Genomic DNA, 19,142 nt, shown 5'->3' with positions numbered 1-19,142 from the left:
TGCTTCCTGTGTGCCAAGCAAGCCGAAAGCACACTCCAGTCCGGTGTTGACATCAGAAAGTAACCGGGAAGACGGGGTGCAGACATCGGTCAGCGCATTTGTCCTCGGCGACTGTGAGGAAGGAAGCAGTAGTATTCATGTATGTCATGTAAACCTTTGAAGAAGTCAGTTATATTTGCTTTTTTTGTGCGTTGCTGCTTCTGTGAACGTCTGCTGTTCAGTGTCGATATGTTACGTGATGATACTTATCATTTATTTACAACGCACAATGAGATTTCATGTGTCTGTTGTTGTTTTAAGTTCTAGGTAAAGGTGACACTGATAGAAGTTAAAAAGTCAGCTGCTGGACGATGAGCTGAAGGCAATCACCACTGCAGAATCCACAACTTTATCCACCAGGCTCAGGCACCATATCATACTTTTCAAAATGCACCCTACGAGCTGTGATATCCAGCTGGAGACCAGTGAAGACATAAATAGCCAAAGTCAAAAGGATGTTTCGTGCCACACTTCCACGATGCCTCCTGGCTGGATCAGAGAGGTGAGGCAGAGGAAAGCAGGCAAGACAGCAGGCAAACTGGACGTCTACATCACAAGGTGAGTCAGTGCTTTCTTGCAATTCTATCTGTGTGTAATCATACCTCACATCATGGCTAATCACATTCAGTGATATCAGTGTCTGAATGGTCTTTCTGTTGTTAAAGTCCCCAAGGGCAGAAGTTCCGGTCAAGAGCGTCCCTGCACGCTTTCCTCCGAGAAAACGGAGAAGGGAACCTGGACATAAGCCTTTTTGATTTCACTGCATCCAAAGGCGGAGATGCCACCGCTCCCTCGCAAGCGAAACAGAGGAGAAGAAGGAAAAAGCATGCACATGGGCCGCAGGAGGACGCAACAGAAATACTGGATCCGCCTTCAAATAAATCTAAAAGAGCCTCTTCCCCCCTCAGAAGTACTGAAGGAGAAAAAGTAAAGGGTCCAGAAGATACGACACATATGAATACTGACTTTGTACCAGAGGAGATCCCACATGTACGAGAAGCACAAAGTGCACCTTCAACCACAGCGGGTGATGTCACACTGCAGAGGAGCCCTCAGAGGGTGGGTCTGCTGAGAGAGAAGCTGCTCAGACTGGCTCCCACCAGTAACCAACAAAACACCTTGATCGCTCACAAGGCCGACTCGCAGCCTTCTGTCCCGACTCTAAGTGTTGAACCTGCCACTGAGAGCGAGAACGAGGGTGAGGATGAGCGAGGCGGAGATGAGACACAGATTCACAGGCAAGGTGACAACAAGCCTAATTCTGAACCCGACACCGCTGCTGACAGTCACCGGGATGAGGAAGAGGAGGTGTTGTTACCTGACATCACCGGTGGGAGCTGCACACCAGTGAGAGATTCCCAGAATAGTAAGTATGATCTACACTGTCTGACAGCTTGTAAAAGTAGCAGCCAAGGATAGTTTTCTCTGAATCATCTTACTTTTTTATATATACTTTTATATATATTATACAGTCCAGCACAATTTCACATTGTAACAAACCAGTTTTTTTTAGCCGGTTTCTGCTTCCTGCACATTTTTCCAGTTATAAAGTTACTATATACATAGTACTATACTACTATATATATATATAGTAATGTTTCCTTGTTTGTCTGCCTAGAGTCCAAGAGCGTGGATGACAAACGGAAAACAAGCCTTTATTTCAGCAAGAAATCCCCTGGAGATGGTAATGTCAAAACTGTTCCTTTAAGACAAGAAGCAGAGAAAGCTTGTGCATATCAGAGACAAAAAGTACACCTGAACATGTATGACATAAAGTTGTATTGGGCTTTAGAAGACATGAACACTGTCTGTCCACAGTCCTCAGCCCACCCAGGAGGAAGGCCTTCAAGAAGTGGACACCCCCTCGCTCTCCTTACAACCTCGTACAGGAAACCCTTTTCCACGACCCCTGGAAGCTCCTGGTGGCCACCATTTTTCTGAATAAGACCAGCGGTAAGATCCAGTATATACATACAGACATGGCATTGCAACAATATTGTCCAGTGTTCATCGCTTTCTTTCACAATACTCCAGGTAAGATGGCCATACCGGTGCTGTGGCAGTTCTTTGAGCGTTACCCGTCTGCAGAGGTGACCCGGGAGGCCGACTGGAAGCCCATGTCTGAGCTCATGAAGCCGCTCGGCCTGTATGAGCTCAGAGCCAAGACACTCATCCGCTTCTCAGGTGAATGTGAATTCTTGATTTTCAATGAAATCATCTACACAATCACTCATGAATATTAGAAATCAAACGATCCTGTCAATATATTTGCTGACCGTTCACCGTGGATTTGTACGCTTTTAATCCGAATATATGAAGCAGTATCAGTGGCCAGAAAAAACTCACTATCCTTTTTCTCCTGTTTAGATGAATATTTAAGTAAACAGTGGCGATACCCCATCGAGCTGCATGGCATTGGGAAGTATGGCAATGACTCCTACAGGATCTTCTGTGTGGGAGAGTGGAGACAGGTGAGTCTCCACTACTACTGCTACTACTACTGCTACTACTACTACTACTACTACTACACTACTTTGCAATGACAATTAATGCAAAATGTGGTCTTTTTGCATCAAAGGTGACACCTGAGGATCACAAGTTAAACAAATACCACGCCTGGCTGTGGGAGAACCATGAAACACTCGGAATCTGAAGCACAAAGCATGAGGGACTGCGTGGAGGATTTGTTTTGGCACAGACAAGAAAATCAGCCGTTACATAACCCCCACAGTCATCTAACAGGATTATTATGATGAAGTTAAACTTGACTTTTTAAAAATTATACAGTGACATTATGAAGATGCCAGGGTCCTTTAAACAGTATTATTCATTGTGTAATAAAATGCTTTAAGTGTCTTAAAAGTTGAACTGATTCATGCGTGCTATTATTCGATGTGACTGCTTTTCTTGAGCCATCTGGAGACGTCTTCATACTGTGTCTGGTTATTCCATCGTCACAGACTGATGATCTTTCTCTGTGAGAGCACTGATGCACGGCCTCACATTCCACGCAGCAGCCTTCTTTTGGTGGGGGTAACCTGATTCCCAAGGCAACTGTTGCCACCGCAAAACACTCAGTGAATGCACAGGCATGTCACGGTTTAATCTCTAACTAGCACCAGTACGTTAATCTTCTATATCTACATATGGAGTTGTGTTATGATTTGCTGCTTATAGAATTGCAACTTGAAGAGGATAATTAAATCGTGCAGGATTTTACACTTTGGAGGGTTTCGTCCCACTAAGACTGGACTTCTCTGCTGGGCGAGCAGAAGAACCTGAAGTACAAAATGAAACTGCGTGAGGAAACAGCTTTGTTTTTCCATTTGTTGTCTGCTTTAGTGTCACCGTGTTAAGCAGAAAGCTGTGATTCTGTTTGTCTCAATCTTCCTCACCACAGCAGCCATCTGTGCAGCTTCCACACCAGTGTGTATTCCTCACGACACACCTCCTGTTCGGCAGAGTCGCTGCCTGGTGCTCACTCCCATGACATTTCCCATCATCTCAGACTCTGCCCGACTGTGGACGAGCAATCAGGTGAGCAGAGATTGACTCTTGAGTTATCAGCTGACATTTGGAGATAGTGTTGGCTTTGAGGTTAAAAAAAAAGGAAATACTTGCATAAATCTGCTCCCTAGAGTATTCCAAGACTGAACCCTTTACATCCACCACTGGTCCATAAACGCACCGTCAGTCTGGAGACGCCAGCTGTTCACCACCACAACCACCAGAGGACACTCCTCATGCAGAGGAGAGAGCATTACAGGTAGAAGCATCTGGGCAACGCCTCACTGAAATTGATTGTTTTACTGATGTGTTCAAAGTCACTGATTTGTAATTGATCAATGTGTTAGGTATCACCAAGTGTGGCGAAAACCCTTTTATGGAACCAGCAGCGAGAGAGAAGAGTACAGGTAGTCATCCTCTAAATCTCTCCTAAAGCAGGGATGCATAACAAACTGCATGCATGCTTCTTACAGTTCATTGGTGACAGAGAGAAGTTGTCATTTGTCCTGCAGGAAAGAACTGCGAGAGCAGTTAAAGAGGCAGATGGAGGAGAAACGTGTAGCAGTGAAGCTGCAGCTGACCAGTAAAGTGAAGGAAGCGGAGTATGTCCGAGAAGTGGACCGCCTTGCCCTGTCCAGCGACAGAGAGCAAAGGATCCGGCACAGCAAAGCAATGACAGCTTACAGAGATGAGAACAAGAGGGTATAGTCCCACACATGCATTATGTAGCCACTGCTGATGCTTTTATGTTTCTGCCCCATACAATGGTGTCCTGAAAATGCTCCAGCATGTTGACTGCTCTCAGGTTACAATGCAGTGGGAGTGTTTGAGGTTTTTCCTCTTTGTGTGTGTGTGTGTGTGTGTGTGTGTGTGTGTGTGTGTGTGTGTGTGTGTGTGTGCGTGCGTGCGCACAGCTAATGGAGCAGAGCTGGAGGGACAGAGCACTAACACGCTCCCAGGAGGCCCTGAAGGAGAGAGAGCTGCTGCGCCTCAACCCCATTAACTGGAGGGGAACACTGAAATAGGTTGAATCTCAACGTCCAGAGTCAAAACACTCAGGCCTCGCTGCAGCACTTTGGGATGGATGAGGGTCAGGTGAAAATGGGATGCAGCATAGATAGGACATGTAAGAAGTGCTGTGATAGCCATTGAAGGAACTTCACAGAGACATTTCAAGGATTTTCTAAACTGGGAAGAACCAAATGAAGCTCTTCACCTTCCTTTTGAATATAAAAGAATGCTCTTTTATTTTGAATCTTACTTGACTAATGCTCTCTTATCTGCTGCTGTGGGTTCTAACACGGTAAATCTAAGACTTAAGCATTGCACTCCTGCAAACACTGTTGGACTAATGATTGACAGTTCTTTTGAAAAGTATAAAAATTGATACAGCAGAACCAAAGGTAGTCTATCTTTTATTTTAATTCCAAGCCTTCTTACTCATCAAAACGGAGTGGCCTACATTAACCACAATGCAACCCGACCACCAACAGTTCTGTTGGAGCTTCTGGGTGTGTTATGCCAGTAGCTGCAAATTTAGCCAAGAGCTGATAGCCTCAATCAGAGATGAGGAGCCACTGAGATCATTTTCAAACATGTAAACTTCTGCCCCAAATTATGTTTTTTAAATCCAATTTCATGCAACTCCCAGTGGAGACACAAAAAAACCTCTCACGCATGCAGTAGTACTCCTCCAGACATGTAAACAGGCTTTGATGTGTAAAATCAGTGGAGTTCCCCTTTAACGATTTCTTCCAGTCATTGCCTTATAATATATGATGCAACAGAAAGTAGAAAATTATTGACCATGAGCTACTATGTTTGTCCTCATCCTGTTTGTGTAAAGAGCAGAGGAAAGTTTACACTATAAAATTAAAACTTCAAATAAAAAAAAAAACATGAGGAGTGACAGATTTTTATTGTAAAGCAAACATCCATAATGAATAATGACTCCGAACAACTTTCCAGACAAGGAAAACCAAAGATAAATTAGATGGACGGTAAGAAGTGATGCTTCGGTGGCTTTCTAACATTATGCTACTAGATCTGCTAGAAGTACTATGGAACAGATTAAAAACTGCATTGAAAATGCACACAAAAATACACGGAGGAAATGTCAAGAGCAAAATATGATAAACATCTTCCCAATAAATACTGCTTTCAAAATAAAGGCAACAGAAAATGGCTTTAATCGTCCACATTAGAGCTGGTATTTATCTAAGCACATTCCCTCACACACTCATGGTCAGTAGCAGTGATGTATGTGTTCCAGAAGCTGTTGAAGTCAGTCTTCCATGCCATAGTAAGACAATAAATAAATAAATAAATACATACAATGTAGTACCTCTCATTTCAAATCCTATTTTCATGCATTAGTACTAAAAGGAATCATTCAGTAAGTAAGGAGGTAAAAAGTCATTCTGGGAACATAAATAACTAGTGGTTCAGAATGGACATATCCCAGAGTTTCCATGAGCTTTCTTTTTGGGGTGATTGAGGAAATACCCAAAATTCCCTTATCGAGCCCCATGCCCAATGCAAGAAGCTTAGGTGTTACATTAACCTGGCACAGCCAAAACTTACGTACCATTCAGTCTATGGGAAAACCTCGGCTTCACAGCGTTGAGACAACGAAACACATGATGGAGATGACGACAGGACGTTTTGATTGTGTGGAGGAAAACGACATCATTTCTTGAGCAACATCGAGGCCAGATGAGACATCCAAATGCATAATAGATTTTAACAATCAGTAGTGGTCTTCATGTCACCCTTGTTCCCAACAAAGTTGAGGTACGGGATTGAGTTCAGTTCCTTTATATCAGTGCAGTGTTGCTTTGCTATTCCTCTTTGAGATTCACAGCCTTCAAGTTCTCATTTTTTCCTGCATTATCCTATTCATAAACATAAATGAACCCCAGCCCTTTCAAGTAACTCCCCAAATAAATCCCTGAAAAGCTAGAATTGTAGGGATAGTTTCTTGCCCCCAGATGAGTCTTAACTGGGTGGTATTCCGAGCTCCATTCTCAAGTCGTGGCCCCAGGGAGTCTAGCGACCCTTCAGAAATCCATCCAGCATGTAGTCTCCCTTTTCTGTCAGCCAGTATCCGGCCATAGCAGCCACACCTCCAATGAAAATGGCCGTGAAAACCATGTCACCCTTAGCAGCCAGAGTAGCCAGAGCACAGATTACAACGCCGAAGAACATCTGCTGCAGCACAAGGACCTCCTCATCTGTTATGTCGTCAAACAGCCCCTTCTCTGGTCCCGCTGAGGAGGTAGGGGAAAAGACATGTAACCAACGGATCCTAGAAGCTGCCAAAATGTATTTGTTTGTATATTTACTGCTACGACTACTCACCGGGAGGCTTATTCTCAACACAAATGCTATCTCTTCTGATGAATCCATCTGCGCAGTCACAGTGGAAGGAGCCCTCCTCATTGATGCAGGCCTCATTGAGTCCAGGGCATGCTATTGCACGTTCGCTACATTCGTCTATGTCTGCACAAGGAAACAAAGAAAAACATTTTAAAGTAAATCAGGAAAAGATACAGAGGTGAGGCACAGACTTTCAGTGAATAAGTGGTATATCCTTACCGAGACACTTTGCTCCTTGCAATCTGTAGCCACGTGAACATTTCTTACAGCGGGCAGGACCGCTACCCATGCAGCCCACACACGCCTGGTCACAGCCTGGATACAAGAAAAGTGGTCAACATGACATATTAAGTGGGCATTAAACACTATATTGTATAAATAACAGTGAAATTGTCACAATTAAGTTTTCAGTGTGCCTCTCACACTTACATATAAATACATCTTGAAGGAAGTGTACTTCAGTTCAATACAGTACACTGACAGCAGTAATTTTAAACAGCAACTACACAGAACATACCTCTGCATTCATATGACCCCTCTGTGTTGTGACAGTAGGTGTTAGACGGACAACGAGCCAGCTCTGTACCACACTCGTCAATGTCTAAGAGACATACAAGGGCAATCAAACAGCACACATCAGGAAAACTGGCACAGAGTCAATGAAATGTTACTACATGGCCACACTCAAACCACACTCACCCACGCACTTGTTGTCGTGAAGCATCCAGCCGGGTTTGCAGTCGAGGCATTTGTAGTCCTGTGGCCCTGTACATTTCTTACAGGAGTGGTAGCAAGCTAGACAGGATGAAAGACAAGGGGACAGTGAGAGGGTTGATTTTAGATGACCTCGAAGCAGAATTACGTCCATGTAGAGGGTTGAAGCAATTGTCTGAATCTGGTGCACCTGCACAGGCTCCTACGCTGTTATTGGAGCTTTTCTCTCTGAAGTAGCCATCAGCACAGCTCTGGCACAGATGACCCGAGTATCCAGGATCACACACACACTCTCCATCTCCAAGGCGAGTCCCCTCACCCTCACAGCGGCCCAGACCTCCACACACACCACCAGGTCCGGATGGACACTCTGTATTGGATAAACATGCTATCGGTGGTGCTCTGGAACTCTCACACTTGCATGATAATTTTTACATCTTAATGAAGTTTAAATTATTCTTCATGTGAGACAACTGTGAATAAATGAGGTTTGGTATGGAAAGGTTTTCCAAACTTCTATCAGGAAGCTTCTGTTTCATTCTTAATGTTTCTCACACCTTTGCAGTCAGGTCCAAAGCGTCCAGGTGGACAGCAGAGCCTCAGCTCCTCTATGCACAGCCATTCAAACAGGTCTGGTGCCTCCTGCTGCCTACAGAACACATATCACGTCAGTCATGGCGTTAAAACAGGGGCACAGTAATATTACACACACAGCTTGGCCCGACACGGATTAAAAAAATATATGTGGGTTTAATACACATATAACATTTACCTGTGGAACCACCATGTCTCTACTTGGTCCTCTATCTGCTCCAGCAGCTGGTTACATTCAAAATCTGTTTTCTCACAAGCAGCTTCTACTATCTCCAGGAGCCGAGTCTCACTGAAACAAGAGGCCAGGAATCAGAGATGTAAGATCAAAGTAGAAGAACAGAGCAGAAGCTGTTCCACCCCCACCCCCCAAAAGAATAGTGGAGCCTTGCTCTGGTCCACTGAGGTTTCACTCTTCTCTGCGGATGGTTACATTTAAAATAGACAGTACTGTGTAATCATTCACACGTACAAAATATCATACACTTGTGCCAGGAAGACAAACGACTTCCAAAACTGAATCACATTATTCAGGATAGTTCCAGTAAGATAAAATAAAGAAAAAAAAGTTGGTTATGTAACAACAAAAATATATTTTCTATGACAATTTGCATTTGTTAGTCTTTGGCATTTGTGACACCAAGTATTGATAAACTGCCCAGTCCCCATAAATCCGATAAACAAATGAAAAGATATGATTTTCAAGAAGCTCAGTATTGTGTAGGTCTGATTCAGTTGAGACTCTCTCTTACCTGCGTGCATATTTAGCTAGCTTCTCTTCTTCCCAGGCAGTGTTACCACCCCCAAAGTTCTTGTTCGCCGTTTTCTCCAAGCCCTAAAGAAAGGAAAATCTCAGGACTCAGGAATATTGAAAAACTTGGCTCAGGAAGACAAACATGAACCAACTTAAGTGCAGTACCTTAATGAAACTCTCTGTGAGTTTCCGGCAGGTTTGGCATGGCGCTGTCTGAACTCTCACAACAGAGAGCTCTGAGAGAAGCACCAGAGCAGGCAGGAATGGACAGGCCCACCACATGATCCTTCAGAGAAATAAAAAAAACAGTAATGTATAATAAAACTTCAGGTTTAAATACTTCTTAGTGATCATCACAGGCAGAATCATCAAATACTCTAATACTTTGAGAAAAGCTTTATTTATCATGTGTCCCTAGAGACCCGTGGCATAACTTGCATCAGCTGGAGGTGCAACTATTACTGTATGTGGAGAAAGCAGCCTAAACAAGAACATCTGTACAATATAAAGGCATCCCATCCAAAACCATGCACTATTCACTAGCATGAAGCATTATGTTCAGTATTTACTGGGATAGTGTCAGAGTGTTCATAATTTCGCTCTAGATTATTTTTAAGATGTTGAACTGCTTTATATTGCTATCTTCTTATCCTCTGCGACGACAGATGTATTATTTTGACTTCTGTATTGAGTTGTTCTCATAATTTGTAGTTCAGTAGCGGTTCTTCAAATGTTATATTCAACCAGTCTCGTTAGAAAAGCTTTAAAAACACACACACACACACACACACTTTAGTCCGACTGAGATGTGCTTCTTCAACCGTTAGCTTAGCTAGCTCAGCATCAGCACCACACAAAATTAGCCAACTAGCAGCTGGCTAAGGTCGATAGTTAGCTGCTAGCCAAAGCTAACAATGTGTATCATAGTCTATTCTGTCCTGTGTATCTTTAAAGTCCTTTGAACTCGGCGACAGCGTCGTTCTGGCGATATTTAACGTAGAATATATTGTTTAATAATATTTGTTGCAGTTATTCTGAAATTAGCTTGCCGAACTGTAAATATTGGCTATCTGATCTTACCTTATTGCAAAGCCACCACGTCCGCTGCACCACTTGGTGATTGTCTGATTCCCTGCTGGTTCACACAATGCAGAAAGAGTTTCACATTTTGGAAAGCCACTTTTAAAGCTTCAAGTGTGCATTTAAGTGGCTGAGGCAGCCGACTGAACGCCAGGCGAGCTAACGATGGTGCGGCTCATTCAGGCTAACGTAGCGCTAGCCTGCGCTGGGATGACTCAATGAACGGCTTCCAGTTGGTTCTCTGTTGTCCGCGCGGCTCAGCCACACAGGAGATGGCACCGCCCAAACCAGCTGGGATTTAATTCATTAGCCAATCACAGACTGTGCGTCAGTGCGCGTGAGTGACACAACGTGGCAGCTGTTGATTGACTGACTAGACAGTTTAGATGCATTACTAATACATATAGGACAAACACGTAGGCAATTAGAGACTTCAAGATATCTGCAATTACTGAAAACAATAATTCACAATATGTTCACATTAGCTTTTATTTATGAACACCTAGCAGGATGTAGTGGGTTCCCTCATAAAAAACAAGTACTTCTACTCATCATCAATACATTTTTTATTTGTTTGTTTTACCTGTTGTTGCTGCATAATACAACAATTTATGGATGTTAGGATCACAGAAGTTAATTTTATCTGAAATGCTTTTCTACATGTTAAATGTGAGGATGTTCCTCTGCAATGTGTCATGTTTGTAATAAAAAAGAACTAACACTGGTTTGCACTCAAAAGAGCATTTGACCACGAGATTCAGACAGATTTTTTTATTCAGTCCAAATGTAAACAACTGTAAGCATGAAACACAGTATAAAACAAACCCACCATGCCTGCACAAAGACTTTGAATATACTAGTGTATAGGTGTAAGGAAATAACTTGTTAGGCTCTCATTTTTTTCTTTATGTCACTTAGGGTGGTCACATGGAATACATATGCATGCAGAATATGAAATTGTAGTAAATATGTCAAAACACACACAATGGCTTGGTTTAAAGCTAGAAGCTGCTTAAATAAATTATGCAGCAAGGACAAAAAACAATGGAGCAATTTGCTTCATTCAGATTCTTGGTTTGGTATCCTACTAAGGTATGCTGTTAATAAAATATATAGATATACTCATCACAGACCACTTTGTGATCAAACTGTGCATTAAATCTTGAATTTACCATTAGAAGTAGTGAAGTTTTGGGGTTGTGTGTTTCATTTATCTGGCGCAGCAGAAGCTCAAGAGGTTTTTGTTGCCAGAAACACAAAACACTTCACCCCCTTTTCAACAGCCACTAGAAGACAGACGTTTAGACCAGCAAATATAAAAGCTGCAAACTGGTTTATCTGAACATCTCAATTCATTACTGGCTGCTTGTCTCAAAACCGAAGTTTGGTCTGGTGTCATCAGACCCATTCCATTTCACTGACTTTGGGGCTTGTGTCAGGGCTGGATGGAGGCGTAACAAGACAAGGCTGCAAAGGCACCATCTCCCCAGAGTCTTCAAGTCCAACCCCAACACAACTCTGGGACACTCCTGCAAGGCTTAGTACGGTAGTGCCTGCTGTGAAGCCCGACAGTCTTCGTGCCAGAGCCCGGGATGCCATCCTGAGCCCGCCTGCCCTTTTCCGTCTGGCTGATGCAGTAGCCATTTGTCGAGCCCCGGCAAGTTCAGTCAGAAAACCCAGACTCTGGGAGGGGAGGCTGTAGACGTGAAGGCCGCGGAAAAGCTCTGGCAGCGGCCGGAAACCACCGGGAGGCTGAGGAGGAAGTGATTCAAACTGCACCAACATAAACCGCTCACCAGCGCGGCCCTGCAAATAGTCTGCTAGAATACAGCTCAATGAAGCAGTGAAAACATCTACACAGGAAGAAGAAGCGCCGTAGCTTCTTCCTGCCTCCTCCTCCTCCATGTCTCTGTTCCTCTCCCTCGCGGAGCTTCTCTCCCAGCTTCGAACCCCCCATTCTTCAGCCCTTATCCAGGCGGCCTGGGTCAAGACTAGCACCACTTTGCCCCGCTGCCTTTGCAGTCTGTTCAGTCTTGAGTGGAGCCAAGGCACGGGGCCTAAGACGCTGAGCTCAGCCTGGCTCCACAGGTCTAGAGACACACTGAAGCCCAGGGCTTGGAGGGATGAGCCCAGGTGATTCATCAGCTCTGGCAAAGCCTGGTCATCATCAGGTGGGTACAGCAACACCACATGACCCCCACCCACAGCACCTGAAAAACAGGAAGATTAAAGCAGCTAAAAGTAAAACTAACTAAATATACAGAATATAAAGTAGAATCTAGGAAGACAGAGCAATACACACAAATAAAAACTGAATCACAAGAACATGTATATTTATACATCTCTACAAATGTGTGGATAAAAGTATGTAAATGTAATGTTAACAGTATGAACGGGGTGTGGAAAATCTCTCATACCTTTAACATCATCTTCTTTCAGCCATCTCCACATGTAGCCTGAAAGGAAAACAGCAGCACACATTGAGGTATTTTTGGTAAAGTTACATTAATATTTAATGAGCTACAAATAGAAAACTGACCTTTTAGGACACCTTGTATGAAATAGGCTCCTAGTATGGCCAGGCACGTTAGTAGTAATCCAATGAGAAGTGGCAGGCTCCATCTCCATCGAGATGCTGGAAAACAAATGAATCATTAAGTACAGAAGTCCTTGAAAAGCTTGTTAAAGAAGTTTCACAGGCTGATAAAGTTAAAAAAGTGTACAGTGTATTGCTTACCTGCCACATTCTAATGAAAAAACGTAGCTGGTTTTAGTTGATAAAAGTTAAACATTAAACACGCTTAATCTGGATCTGGACAATAATTAATAGTCTTACTTGTAAATGGACACTGGGGCTCCAAGTATGGCTCCACCCCATGTATCTTTATCTAAAAAAATGAGTGAAAGGGTTATATTTAATATGTCAAAGTTTATATTTACTATTAAAGATTGTTTTCAGTATGTCAGGACAAAGACAGCAATCACCTGAACACATAGCAGAGGATGTGACGACACGTTGAATTCTCCTGTTTTCTGAAACGTAAATTAAGAAAAACATTGCAGTTTATGACAGTAATCATTTTCATGAGTTCACCTTTACATATGCATGAGAGCATAATACATTTTCACAACACAGAGAGATGAGCAGAATTACAAGAAAGACACCAAAAAATGCACCAAAAGTATCAGAAGTAAAAGTAGGAGAAACATATTATATTAAGAGTATAATAATCACATTCTCGCATATTATATTATTGGATTATTGCTACTGATGCATTCATGTGTAAACAGCATTTTAATGTTGTATCTTGTGGACTTGGAGCTAAGCCTAGCTCATTATATTCTGTTGGGTAGTTCAATCTATAGCTGTCAGATAAACTGCAGAAAACTCTGAAACATACTGCACTTTCCAATACTCTGACAGCTTTCTAAGAAAGCAAAGTCTCTCTTGATGCTGTTACCCAGTGTCCACTGCGTGTTGCACTCCAGCCAGCGTGTGCGTGGCTGTGGAGTCTCTGTCTGGAGCCCGTCACCTCTTCACACTGGCCTCCAGCCAGGTCTTTCTTACAGAGCCACACCTCTGCCTCCAGTCTGCAGGGGGCAGTCACATTCCAGCTCAGCCCTGTGCCCCCCTCTCTCATCTGACACTCAGCCAGGGACACTGACACGTTGTGCTGCATTCTTTCCAGAGCATCTGAATAAATAAACAATGCTATGTTGAGAAATCATTGCAAATGTGTCTTGCTCTCTGGCTGAACTTGGTATACCTTCTATTACCTTGTTGGTTTTTGAAGGGGCAGGATTCTTTTCGGAGCGGCTTTCCCTTCCACCAAACCTGCAAACACAGATCTTTAATTTTTTTTTTTATGTTCAATAAATGTTTGTAGCTTCTTTTTTTCTTGTCAATTACAGTTAAAATGTCAGCTAGCTACCTGGAAGCAAAGGCATGGTGCTACAAAGTTTGATGAAATGACCATTTCTCTCTTGCCTTTGGGCTGCAAAAGTATAAAAAAAAAAAAGAAAAAAGAAGAAAAAATTAACACAGGCAATACTAATGTGTTGACTGACAGAAGTGGATTAATATCAATAGTGTAATACTGACTGACCCATGCAAGCACCTCTCCAGGCATTTCATTCCAAACCATCTGGCACATGATTTCATCTTGTCTGGCATCGGTGTCTTCCAGCTGGAGGAGGACCACGTTTCTCTTATGATCAGTCACTGCTCGGAGTCTTGGGGCTGAGACAGAGACGCATCAATCATAAGTTCTAACTGCATGCCCATCAGCACGTACACAGAACACACTAATCTAGACAAACAGGTGGAGGCAGAGAACACCTGGCAATTTTACAGCATCTCTTACCATCGCATTCCTCGACAGTCCCCTGCAGGTTCATGGAGCAAACTGAAAGAAAGAGGGACGAGTGCAGGTTAAGTGACGTTCGCGGTGGTTCAGCGTGTCTTTTCTTACATTACAGCACTTAAGCTCACCTTCCTCTAAAGATGGGACTGTGATGTTTTGAATGTGGTGTGCTCCATTTGAATGTGCGTCAACGTGGACCACAACAGGAAGGCCGAATGTCACTTTCTCTGTCAACAGCAGCTGAATTTGCAGGAAATACATGCATATTGTAAAGTATTTAAATCACTCAGTGAAAAATGAGCAGTGATGGAAGAAGTACTCAGATCATTTACTTCAGTAGAAGTACCAATAAGGCAATGGAAAAATAATCCATTACAAGTCAAAGCCCTGCATTCAAGAGTACAGAAGTATGACCATCTAAGGTAAAAGTAGCAATAATTCTGATGCAGCAATGAGTAAACAGTATTTTATGTTGTAGCTGCTCAAAGTGGACATAGTTAATCTGTTTTAGATACAGTGGTTCCCAACCTCAGGGTAAGGTCCTTCTTAGGAGTCACAAGATAACTCTGAGCGGTCGTGAGAGGATTAACAGGTGAGGATGAGTGGGTTTTTTTTTTGTGAAATAATGCAGAATTTCATCCTTTTTGGCCCCCATGCAGTTATTTAAATCAAACCATCAGAGAACTTTAGGGAGGACATGTTTCTTTGGTGAAACTGTCAGCAACAGACACTGCTTTTTTGTAAGAGGTCATACGATGAGTTGCTGGGAATCAGTCGTTTATTCTTAACAATCCGCTGTGTTCTATAAGCTTATCATATGTTTGTTATGTGAACCCTTAATCTGTAAAGTGACTAATAGCTGTATCTGTCCATGTTAATGCAATATAATTTTACAAAAGTACAGCACTTGAGTAAATCTACTAAGTTACTTTCCACCACTGGAGACAAGTTAATTAATCAACCAACAACAGGAATGACAACTACATGAGGTAATTCCTTCCCACCTGCCCAATATTAGCTACCTGATGTGTGGGCTGTTGAGAGGCTTGGTCTAAAGCGGAGTACTTTGGTTTAAACTGGAGCGTCTTGCAAAATTCACTGGAGCCGGGAGAGCTGATACACACTTTCACCAAAGCTGTAACAGAGAAGAAGAATGAACTATGCGACTTGAACGAAAAAAAGTTATCTATAGAATATGATGTGTGTGACTTTGTGCACGTTTTGTGTTGAGCTTATGAGTCTGTACCTCTTGGCTCAGGATGCACAAAGTGACCACTTCCCTCTGCCATTTGATTCATGCCAAACTCCTCCTCATCATTACGGTCACCAGATTCCTCGTGAGCCTGCTTTGCATTATCCACTTCTGCAACAACAACAAGAGCAGTGCATTTGCAGTCAGCAAATACTGCAGTGAACACAGTGTGTTGCCGGTTGATTGACAAGTTGAACCAGTATGATAAGAATGGAGCAACCACTGGTAATAACATGGGCATCATCAAAGACATAAAGAAAGAGTATGATATGGCGAACAAGACTGATCACTTATGACAAACCATGAACTGTGATGATGATTTGCAGGCAAGGTTCACAGTCTTGTCTGGCTGAACAGCACAGAATCGCTTTAAGCTGCACACGAGTAGCATTCACGGTATCATCCGGATCGGGCAGGGCAGCAGTGTACAGAGAGGCTGCGGAAAGAGGAGAGCGTTTCTGCTTTAGACAAACTGCAGGCCGACTCTTGTGTGAGCTTATTGCCATGATATGAGATGACCTTGTGTTGATTGTGTCCCTACCTGCGCTCACGTGGCAGTCAGTCAAACCCTGAAGGAAGAAAAGTCGTGGATGAGAAGTGAATGTTCAATAATTCCACTCACCCACAGTGAAAGACACCTCTGGAGCATCAGAGGTGTCGAGAGTGGAGAGAGAGGTATTCAAAAGCAGCATTATCACACACAAAAGCCCTAATTATTCAAAGTAAAATAGCTCATTATGCAGGTTTTGAATTAGTTCTTGAAAATAGCATATCAGTCAAAAGGCGTGAGTGCAGAAGCAGACACAGAGAGGAGCTGCAGGGGATAATAAATAGAAGAAAATGTATGATCATAATGGAATTTACACATTAGTATGGCAGGGATGTGGTAATCTTTTATGATGCATTATTTTCTTCTTTACTGTTTGTTGGGAGTAACTGCTGAATCTATCCTTTTGCCTATTTTTTTTTAATTATGTATGGATTGTAGTATATTTGCATTTAGTGTAGTGGAATATTTCAGTAGGAAGATACGCATTTACAACTATACGAGTGACATCAGTTTTAGACATTACTACACGTTTGTGAAAATAATGACATACTCATAACACTCACATGTTACACAGAAAGGTGTTACTGAGGGTAGGCTGGATATTAGCAACAGCTCTCAGTATAAAGGGCATAAACTACAGCCTCTACAAAGACCAAACTGAGTCAACACAGTGAGCAAAATAACAGAATAAACACACAGTTTTATAGTCCTCAGTAATGTCTAATCTAAAGTTTGGCAAAGTTATATGTGCTAGTACATGTTTATCTCATTCTGCCTGATCAACGTCTCAACGACAAAATTCAATAGAAAGTTCAAGTCACAACAGCCTTCCTTGGAAACGGAGCAGTGGAGTAAGGTGTCATGCTCAGACACGCCGGTAAATAAATAATGGCCCTTAAACTCTAACTCTCTCCCTCTCTCTTGTGTCTCCTAATTCTCCCCAAAAAATGAAACCTGCACACACCATGTTTTGATTGTTTTGGTTAATAGGCTACATTTCCACAGAAAGCAATACGGAAAGAGGAGGACATAAAGACACAAAACAGAAATACTGTAGCCACACAGCAGTCCTATGGTAGCGCTTCTTAAGAAACCAGAGGATTGTCTTGTTACCTCGCTGCAGATCAGGTCAGGTGCGTGTTGGTCGACCATCTCCAGCGCTCCTGCGGACATGAACGGCCAGAAGCGTAGCAGTGACAGCAATAGAGAAACACGTGGCACCCGCAGGAGCTTGGGAGCCATGTCTCGGATTGCGCCCCTGCGCCTGGCACAGGGCGCACGTTTCCTGATCCGCGGCTAGGCTTCCCTCATCCAAAACTCAAAGAGCCGTAGCCCGCTACCCGCAGAGCAGCATGGCAGTGATATTTCCTCGGAGAAAACCAGGAGCCGTGTCCACCTGTTCCGACGTTCCTGGCGCTTTGTCCCACACGCCACCCCCCACGAGTTTGACAGAGGAGATGGGCGTGTTGCAGCGCCACACCTGCTCAGGTGGGATGGAAAAGCTTGGTGTTAATGTGTCGAATTAACTTAATTTGTGTAGGAAAAATGAACAAACATAAATAAACAAGCTGAAAGTTGTGGTTTGGGGCCATGGGTTTTTTTTTTAATCGGCTTCAGAAGGCAGCAGTAGCAGAAAAAGGTTGAGGACCACCAGTTATTGAATCATTTAATGGAATTTGGATCATTTGGATGAATGTGAACTGATCTGCGACAATGAACAGGCAAAGGCAGGCCTGTTTGGCAGCATGCATGTTTTGCACAAAGATGAAGTGCAATATGTGGTTAATAATAAGAAGGTCAGATAATGTCAAATAGTTTCTAGGTGGTGGTCACACTGAAGAGCCTCATGTCAGTTCACTGGACCATCAAAGCACCAACGTTTTTTTTATGGCCATTAAGGGCTTTCTACAGTGAGTAAGTGGGGCTTTGATGCATTGGTCATGCCACTGCTGACCCTCCTTCTCCACACTGCAACCCCCCCCTGCTCTGCTCAATAAATTTCAGCCCGTTTCACTGCACGCTTTAAAGGCCAAATTAAAGCCTCCATCAAGCCCTTCACATTTAATGTCTGCCATATTTCCAAAAGAGGTTTTCAGTACTCTTTTACTGACAGTTAATGGCTCTCTGTACCCTGGCTGTGTTCTCTCCTGCCTCCAGCACAACGTAGTGCACCAAGCCTTGACCACATAGATTTAAATATTCTTAGACTCATTCTCATTCTAAATCATTTTCATTAAACGCTTTTGAGAAAGACTGTTTACTCAGAGTTGATGTCTTTTCTGAATACTTTATATATTTGAAACAATATTTTTGACAAATTGCAACTATGTTTCTGTACACATGGTAGTACCAAATCTGCTCTCATCAAAGTAATGACTTTTTACTTACAGCTGATGTCGCCGATTGATTTTAATTTGTCTGGATTCGAGCTTTGCATTTGGCACTTTGGATCACTCTATCCTGTTGAATTGCCTTGAAAAGTGAAGTGGGTGGGCATCAGGTACACTGATCTTCAATGGTTTAAATCCTATTTATCAAACAGGACCTTCTCGGTGGCTGCCTCCTCTTCAGTGGCCCCTCTGGACTGTGGTGTTCCCCAAGGCTCCATCCTTGGCTCCTTGTTGTTCTGTATATACATGCTGAGGCACAAACAATCTAAAAATCCTGTACCATTGTAATGCAGATGGTACACAGATGTATGTCTTATGAAAAACAGTAAGCCTTTCAGAAATAAAATTTCACACCTTCAGCCAGAAACCTGGGTGTGATATTTGAGAGTGAGTTTTCTATTGAAAACAAATGCTCAACCATGTTTCTATCAATTAAGAAATGTCTCAAAGATTTTTTCTCTCAGCATGATCTTGAGAAGGTCACCCATGCCTTTGTTTCTTTCAAGTTATTCTGATTTGTTGT

At 42.9% G+C, this 19,142-nt stretch overlaps 4 protein-coding genes across 4 annotated transcripts; 2 read left to right on the top strand and 2 right to left on the bottom strand.

Annotated features, from left to right (window-relative positions):
* Positions 1–6: 6 nt before the first annotated feature.
* On the top strand, positions 7–2,908 carry mbd4 (methyl-CpG binding domain protein 4). Its single transcript, XM_076741200.1, has 8 exons — positions 7–139; positions 301–597; positions 705–1,405; positions 1,658–1,723; positions 1,858–1,992; positions 2,074–2,223; positions 2,407–2,510; positions 2,618–2,908. The coding sequence occupies exons 2-8, from the start codon at positions 428–430 to the stop codon at positions 2,690–2,692; spliced, it is 1,401 nt and encodes a 466-aa protein (XP_076597315.1). The 5' UTR covers positions 7–139; positions 301–427; the 3' UTR covers positions 2,693–2,908.
* A 362-nt stretch (positions 2,909–3,270) lies between these two features.
* LOC143327477 (uncharacterized) lies at positions 3,271–4,668 on the top strand. The gene is made up of 6 exons (XM_076741830.1): positions 3,271–3,339; positions 3,440–3,576; positions 3,678–3,805; positions 3,894–3,953; positions 4,059–4,248; positions 4,461–4,668. The coding sequence occupies exons 1-6, from the start codon at positions 3,330–3,332 to the stop codon at positions 4,569–4,571; spliced, it is 636 nt and encodes a 211-aa protein (XP_076597945.1). The 5' UTR covers positions 3,271–3,329; the 3' UTR covers positions 4,572–4,668.
* A 275-nt stretch (positions 4,669–4,943) lies between these two features.
* creld1b (CRELD disulfide isomerase 1b) lies at positions 4,944–10,322 on the bottom strand. The gene is made up of 11 exons (XM_076741829.1): positions 10,064–10,322; positions 9,149–9,269; positions 8,982–9,064; positions 8,411–8,521; positions 8,196–8,287; positions 7,829–8,008; positions 7,624–7,719; positions 7,442–7,525; positions 7,144–7,239; positions 6,907–7,047; positions 4,944–6,815 (listed from the first exon to the last, which is right to left on the bottom strand). The coding sequence occupies exons 2-11, from the start codon at positions 9,263–9,265 to the stop codon at positions 6,595–6,597; spliced, it is 1,221 nt and encodes a 406-aa protein (XP_076597944.1). The 5' UTR covers positions 9,266–9,269; positions 10,064–10,322; the 3' UTR covers positions 4,944–6,594.
* Positions 10,323–10,821: 499 nt separating this feature from the next.
* Positions 10,822–17,516, bottom strand: LOC143327247 (interleukin-17 receptor C). Its single transcript, XM_076741496.1, has 16 exons — positions 17,343–17,516; positions 16,221–16,248; positions 15,981–16,115; positions 15,674–15,790; positions 15,450–15,562; positions 14,556–14,667; positions 14,428–14,469; positions 14,170–14,303; positions 13,996–14,058; positions 13,841–13,898; positions 13,525–13,757; positions 13,049–13,096; positions 12,900–12,951; positions 12,603–12,698; positions 12,481–12,519; positions 10,822–12,273 (listed from the first exon to the last, which is right to left on the bottom strand). The coding sequence occupies exons 1-16, from the start codon at positions 17,469–17,471 to the stop codon at positions 11,462–11,464; spliced, it is 2,211 nt and encodes a 736-aa protein (XP_076597611.1). The 5' UTR covers positions 17,472–17,516; the 3' UTR covers positions 10,822–11,461.
* Between the last annotated feature and the right edge of the window lie 1,626 nt (positions 17,517–19,142).

This window comes from Chaetodon auriga, chromosome 10, assembly GCF_051107435.1.
Source record: "Chaetodon auriga isolate fChaAug3 chromosome 10, fChaAug3.hap1, whole genome shotgun sequence".
Taxonomy (NCBI): Eukaryota; Metazoa; Chordata; class Actinopteri; order Chaetodontiformes; family Chaetodontidae; genus Chaetodon; species Chaetodon auriga.
The sequence above is the reverse complement of the archived record's forward strand: the minus strand, read 5'-3'. Positions and strand labels throughout refer to the sequence as shown.

Excerpts from the sequence above, each read along its gene's own strand:
- mbd4 (XM_076741200.1), top strand. The coding sequence starts at position 428 with ATGCACCCTACGAGCTGTGATATCCAGCTGGAGACCAGTGAAGACATA. Across the intron at positions 598-704 it reads CTGGACGTCTACATCACAAG|TCCCCAAGGGCAGAAGTTCC; the intron begins GTGAGTCAGTGC and ends CTGTTGTTAAAG. Across the intron at positions 1,406-1,657 it reads AGTGAGAGATTCCCAGAATA|AGTCCAAGAGCGTGGATGAC; the intron begins GTAAGTATGATC and ends TTGTCTGCCTAG.
- LOC143327477 (XM_076741830.1), top strand. Across the intron at positions 3,577-3,677 it reads GACTGTGGACGAGCAATCAG|AGTATTCCAAGACTGAACCC; the intron begins GTGAGCAGAGAT and ends TCTGCTCCCTAG. Across the intron at positions 3,806-3,893 it reads CAGAGGAGAGAGCATTACAG|GTATCACCAAGTGTGGCGAA; the intron begins GTAGAAGCATCT and ends TCAATGTGTTAG.
- creld1b (XM_076741829.1), bottom strand. The coding sequence starts at position 9,265 with ATGTGGTGGGCCTGTCCATTCCTGCCTGCTCTGGTGCTTCTCTCAGAG. Across the intron at positions 7,720-7,828 it reads CAGCGTAGGAGCCTGTGCAG|CTTGCTACCACTCCTGTAAG; the intron begins GTGCACCAGATT and ends CATCCTGTCTAG. Across the intron at positions 7,526-7,623 it reads TCACGACAACAAGTGCGTGG|ACATTGACGAGTGTGGTACA; the intron begins GTGAGTGTGGTT and ends TATGTCTCTTAG.
- LOC143327247 (XM_076741496.1), bottom strand. The coding sequence starts at position 17,471 with ATGGCTCCCAAGCTCCTGCGGGTGCCACGTGTTTCTCTATTGCTGTCA. Across the intron at positions 16,249-17,342 it reads CTGACCTGATCTGCAGCGAG|GGTTTGACTGACTGCCACGT; the intron begins GTAACAAGACAA and ends TTCTTCCTTCAG. Across the intron at positions 14,304-14,427 it reads GACTGTCGAGGAATGCGATG|CCCCAAGACTCCGAGCAGTG; the intron begins GTAAGAGATGCT and ends TCTCTGTCTCAG.